Source organism: Rana temporaria, chromosome 5, assembly GCF_905171775.1.
Source record: "Rana temporaria chromosome 5, aRanTem1.1, whole genome shotgun sequence".
NCBI lineage: Eukaryota > Metazoa > Chordata > Amphibia > Anura > Ranidae > Rana > Rana temporaria.
Window position 1 is genome coordinate 330,868,491 of NC_053493.1, and position 5,952 is coordinate 330,874,442.

At 45.6% G+C, this 5,952-nt stretch overlaps 1 protein-coding gene across 1 annotated transcript; it reads left to right on the forward strand.

Moving 5' to 3' along the window:
* Positions 1 to 211: 211 nt before the first annotated feature.
* On the forward strand, positions 212 to 4,887 carry BHLHE22 (basic helix-loop-helix family member e22). Its single transcript, XM_040354289.1, has one exon. The coding sequence runs from the start codon at positions 2,893 to 2,895 to the stop codon at positions 3,799 to 3,801; it is 909 nt and encodes a 302-aa protein (XP_040210223.1). The 5' UTR covers positions 212 to 2,892; the 3' UTR covers positions 3,802 to 4,887.
* The last annotated feature ends 1,065 nt before the right edge of the window (positions 4,888 to 5,952 follow it).

The window sequence follows — 5,952 nt, forward strand, 5'->3', positions numbered from 1 at the left end:
TTGCAAACTCCATTTTCTGGTTTATGTAATGCTGGTGGACAACACTCCTCATACCTCTTCATAAAAGCAGGAGTAAGTAGTTGCTGATTGACTCCAGAGAAGCTGAGATGAAGATGTACAGCACATAAAATACAGAGAGCAGCCTCTATATAATACCCCCCCCCCCCCCCCCATTGACAACATCCATTTATTGGCTGGGAGCACTTGTGAAAATCCTCAGGAAAGAAAGATGTGCAGAGCCTTGTTGTAATTTGCTGAAGGAGGCAAGAAGAAGCATGCTAGATGTAAAGAGGGGCTTTCCTGTGCTCATTGAGGAGTGAAAGTCGCCGCACATGTCAGGCTAAAGGCAGTTGTTGGGTTACTAACAGGACAGCGCGTCTTGCAAACATATGCGATCCCTGTGTATACAGATGGTGCGGAGAATAATGGAGCAGGCGCCTTTTATAAAGCTCTGGCTGCTGCTGCTGCTGCCTGTCTTCAGAGCTGGGAAATGAAAGTGCTCAGACTCCGGGCCAGCGAGCAACTGGGATTGTTTGTTACCGTTTTAATCCTATTAATTAAAACGTTAACCTGATTGGGTAGAAAGCTGTGTCCCAACAGGCGAGTCTTCTTCATAATAACCTACTCAGAGATAATGATGTAAAAGACTCCCCCGTCTGTGCCTGCCGCTGCTTCATGGCTCCGGAAATCTCTTGAAGGTGAATCCAAGCAAGAGAAGAGCGAGAGAGAGAGAGAAGAGAGAGAAGAGAGAGAAGAGAGCAGATCTGTAGAGCTCAGAATGCCTGAGCACAGGGCAACCGGCTGGAGCTGAGCGGACCACAGCCTACTGAGCTGGACCTCTGCCGCCTGGATCACCCCGGACCTCTGCCGCCTGGGTCATCCCGGACCTCTGCCGCCTGGGTCATCCCGGACCTCTGCCTGGCACATCCCGGACCTGAGCCACCGGAGCTGAGCAGCCAGGGTGATCCCGGACCACAGCTGAGCCGGACCCGACATTGGAGTTAAGCCTAAACCAGCGCACCGAGCAGGACTTTATCCACTACAACTGACCCACTAGACCTGAACCGGACTTGTACCCCCAAATCTGTGCCTAAGTTGACCCCTTAACACTGAGAAGGACATGAACCCTTACATCTGTGCCTAAGCTGCCCCAATCCAACTGAGAAGGACTTCAACTCCCAAATCTGTGTCTAAGCTGACCCACTACTGCTGAGAAGGACTCGTACCCCCAAATTCTATGTCTAAGCTGGTACACTACTGCTGAGAAGGACTTGTACCCCCCAAAGTCTATGTCTAAGCTGATCCACTACGGCTAAGAAGGACTCGTACCCCCAAATTATATGTTAAGCTGATCCACTACTGCTGAGGACTTGTACCCCCCAAAGTCTATGTCTAAGCTGATCCACTACTGCTGAGAAGGACTCGTACCCCCAAATTCTATGTCTAAGCGTATGCACTACTGCTGAGGACTTGTACCCCCCAAAGTCTATATCTAAGCTGACCCACTACTGCTGAGAAGGACTCATACCCCCAAATTCTATGTCTAAGCTGATACACTACTGCTGAGAAGGACTTGTACCTCCCGAAATAAAATGTCTAAACTGACCCAATACAGCTGAGAAGGACTTGTACCCCTAAATCTGTGTCTAAGCTGACCCACTACTGCTAAAAAAAAAGACTTGTACCCTTATATCTGTGCCTAAGCTAACCCACTACAGCTGAGAAGGACTTGTACCCCCAAATTCTATGTCTAAGCTGACACAATACCGCTGAGAAGGACTTGTACCCCTAACATTGTGACCCACTACTGCTAAAAAGGACTTGTACCCTTATATCTGTGCCTAAGTTGACTCACCACAGCTGAGAAGGACTTGTATCCCCAAATCTATGTCTAAACTGACCCACTACTGCTGAAAAGGACTTATACCATCAAAATCTATTTCTAAGCTGACCCACTAAAACTGAACCGGAGTTGAACCTGATATGGAGTACTGAGCAGGACTAGGCGCTTGAGAGTTGACCCAATACAGCTGAGAAGGACTTGTACCCCCAAATGTGTTTCTAAGCTGACCCACTGCTGCTAAGTGCTAAGAAAAACTTGAAGCTAACACAATATTGCTGAGAAGGATTTGTACCCTCAAATCTAAGTCTAAGCTGACCCATTACTGCTGAGAAGGACTTGTACCTCCAAATCTGTGTCTAAGGTAATCCAAAACAGTTAAGAAGAACTTGTACCCCCAAATCTGTGTCTGAGCTGACCCACTACTGCTGAGAAAGACTTATACACCCAAAATCTGTGTCTAAGGTGATCCAATACAGGTGAGAAGGACTTGTACCACCAAATCTGTGATTAAGCTGACCCACTACTGCTGAGAAGGACTTGAACCCACAAAATATGTGTCTAAGCTGACCCACTACTACTGAGAAGAACTTGAACCCACAAAATCTGTGTCTAAGCTGACACACTACTGCTGAAAAGGACTTGTACCCCACAAATCTGTGTCTAAGGTGATCCAATACAGCTGAAAAGCACTTGTACCCCCAAATCTGTGATTAAGCTGACCCACTACTGCTGAGAAGGACTTGAACACCCAAATCTATGTCTAAGCTGACCCGGACCTGATAGAGAACACTGAGCAGAACTTGACCCAATGGAGCTGCCCTGCTAGAACTGAGTTGGATCTGACACTGCAGTTGAGCCTGAGTTGAACCCCAAACCCTGGAGCTGATCTGAACCTGACTCTGCCGCTGAGCCGGACCCATTAGACTGGGGAAAGGACCACCCGGCTGTGACCACCCTAAAGTGAGCAGGACCCCCCCCCCCCCCCCCCCAGGTGGAAGCTGTGCATGATTGACTGGTGTGACAGGTCAAGTGTAAAGTGAGGACTGGCCATGGAGAGGGCTCTGAACATGACAGATGAGGACCTGTTCCACAAGAGTCTGAGTATGTCCGCTAAGAGGATGGAGTCCGCCTTCCGCACCCCCCAGGGTCTGGACTTATCCCAGCCGGGAGATCGCTCCCCCCTACATTGTTACGACGGACCCGATCCTTCAGATCTGCTCCGACACCACCAGGGCTCGGGCTCCTCGCTGTCAGCTGGTGGAGGGATGATCGGGGGAACGGGGGAGTCTCTGGCGCTCAGCAATGCACTCAGCATGTGCGCTAAGTACGGGGAGAGCGCCGGGAGGGTGTCGGTGGCGGAAAGCAGCGGAGGAGAGGATCAGAGCCCAGATGATGATAGTGACGGGCGCTGCGATCTGGTGCTGAGGCCGGGAGATCTCAGGTCCTCCCAGGCGGGCATGAAATCGGACGGCCCCTGCGGTCCCGTGACAGGCAAGAAGTCGAAAGAACAGAAAGCCCTGAGGCTGAACATTAACGCCCGGGAAAGGAGGCGCATGCACGACCTGAACGATGCCCTGGACGAGCTCCGAGCTGTCATCCCCTATGCCCACAGCCCCTCAGTCCGGAAACTCTCCAAGATTGCCACCCTGCTCCTGGCCAAGAACTACATCCTCATGCAAGCCCAGGCGCTGGAGGAGATGAGGAGGCTGGTGGCTTATCTCAACCAAGGCCAGGCCATCTCCGCCGCCTCCATCCCTAACCCTGCTGCTGCTGCCGCTGCCGCCGCCGCCGCTGCTGCGGCCCTGCACCCACTGAGCGCCTACGAGCAGGCGGCTGCCAGCGCTGCTGCCTACCCGTTCAGCACCGGGCTCCAAGCTGCCAGCTCCTGCCCAGACAAATGTGCCCTCTTCAACAACGTCTCTTCCAGTCTGTGCAAGCAGTGTACAGACAAGCCTTAGCATCCTTTAGCCAAGGAGCTGGCATCAGCTGGCAGCAGAGGGACAATTCCCACCAAGTCATTGGAAAGAACTTGCGACCACTTGGCTTGTCCATCATCCCCACTTTGCATTTGATTTTTTTACTTTTCTCCAACCTTGATAGACAAAACCCGACAATTCAGTTCTCCATGTGCCCATCTCACTGGTGGTGACAAATGGCAACAGCCTGTGCGGGAAATTTCCATTATTTATGTTACAAAATCGCTGCTCATTGAAAAAAAAACTGCTAATGATTGCAAAGCCTATTTCCTTTATAACTGACACTTCTGAGAAATTAGAAATAAAACAAAAAAGGGCACTTGAATTTGATAATGTTTTTGAGCCAGGAAAACACTTGAAATATTATAGACTTATTTAATTAAAAAAAAAAAAGAACTCAACCTTACAAGGTTATAAAATCATTTGTATTTTTTATCGTTGTCTGAACTTTGTATGATGATGACATTGCTTCAAATATTTTGGTGAGGATGTTGAACTGGCATGCAGACCAGAGAAGTGTCTGGGGTTGGGGGGGTGAAAGATTTTTTTTTTGGTGCACCTTGTTGATTATTATGGAATGTTGTGTGGGAATAAGTGGTAATTTATGTGTCACTAATTCAATAATTGTTCCAATTTATTTATCTTGTGTTCCAGTTGAAAGAAAGTGAGATGCTTTTTATTTTTTGTTTTTTTATTTATATATATATTTTTTTTTTGGTGATGTGGGGGGGGGGGGGGACATCTATGCTAAAATGAATTTCTAAACTTGTGCCAAGTGTTTCAAAGCTAATAAAAAAAGCCAGTATATCAGACATTTTTTTATGTTTGCGAACTGGAAAAAAAAAATAGAACCATTTTGATCTGAAGTTGCAACTTAACTGTGTTTAAGCTAAGCTTTAATAAATGGCTTCCCTCTAAAAAAAAAAAATCTGCAAGAGGATGTGTATTATTAATTGGGGAGTATGCATAATTTTGTTCTTTTAAATCAATTGCAATTCTGATCCCATTTAATCTGAGATAACTACATCTGGCCTGGTTTGCAATAAAAGAAAATCATATCAACTGTTATAGGATGACTTTTTTGCTTTGTGTGTATGTTTAAAGCTTTTATGCTTTTTTATATGGGTTTTTATATGTTTATATATATATATATATATATAGAAATTAAGGGTTCTGTAAATTGTAGAAAGACACTGCCTATCTATAAATGCCCTGCTGTTTGTGGCACTTGGCAGGGTTCAGTTCGTCATGTTGAATGGGTGATGGACTTGATGGCAGGTCAAGGATGTGTAAAGAATTCTACCCATTAAATAGGTCAATGAGATTACCGACGCACATATATTATCTTGTGTGCGCATCTGCGCCAAAAAAAGGCAACTGAATTGACTCCAGCGAATTTTCAAGGCTTATTTATTAAGGTGCGTGGAGGGTTCACTTGCAGAAAATATTATAATGAGCTAGTCAGAATTATTTTAATCAGTACAGAGTTTAATCAAAACTGGCCATACATTATACAATTTTTCTTATTCAATTTTCCTTTAGATTTACCTTCATCTATGTAATGCAAGGGCCTGCCTGGTTGCCTAAATGGGGTTGACCCTTATATTATATGATTTTGGTCAATCTAAAAGTAAAATTGTATAATGCAACAATAATAAGGCTGGTTATGCCTTAACCATGTTCATTATGCATTCATCCTATTTATTGCTTGTATTTAAAATAATTTAAAATCCTTCAAAGTCATCCAAATTAAGCTTTTAATTGTTATTGATTTTGAGAAAATGTGCTATTCCCATCCTAAAAGAAAGGGTGATTTACTAAAGCTTTAACAACCCCTAATCCAATTTAAAGGGACGCCACTATTTTTTTCATGATTATTATTATTATTATTATTATGTTTCAATTGATAAGCTGGCATGGTGATTGTTAGCTGTTGTGACCCCCTACTACTTCTACTGGTTTATAGGAATAGTAGAGCTGGCCTGTAATGTGTCCTTTTATTTTTGATATCTATAATGTGTACCTGTATAGCCCTGGGTATTGCAGGCTAACAAATTGCCCACAGATGTGAGTTTGCCCTGGCTGGTGAGGTGCCAGGCTGGGGCAGTGGGCTGGGAATGGCACTGCAGACAG

Coding starts and splice junctions, on each gene's coding strand:
- BHLHE22 (XM_040354289.1), top strand. CDS start 2,893: ATGGAGAGGGCTCTGAACATGACAGATGAGGACCTGTTCCACAAGAGT.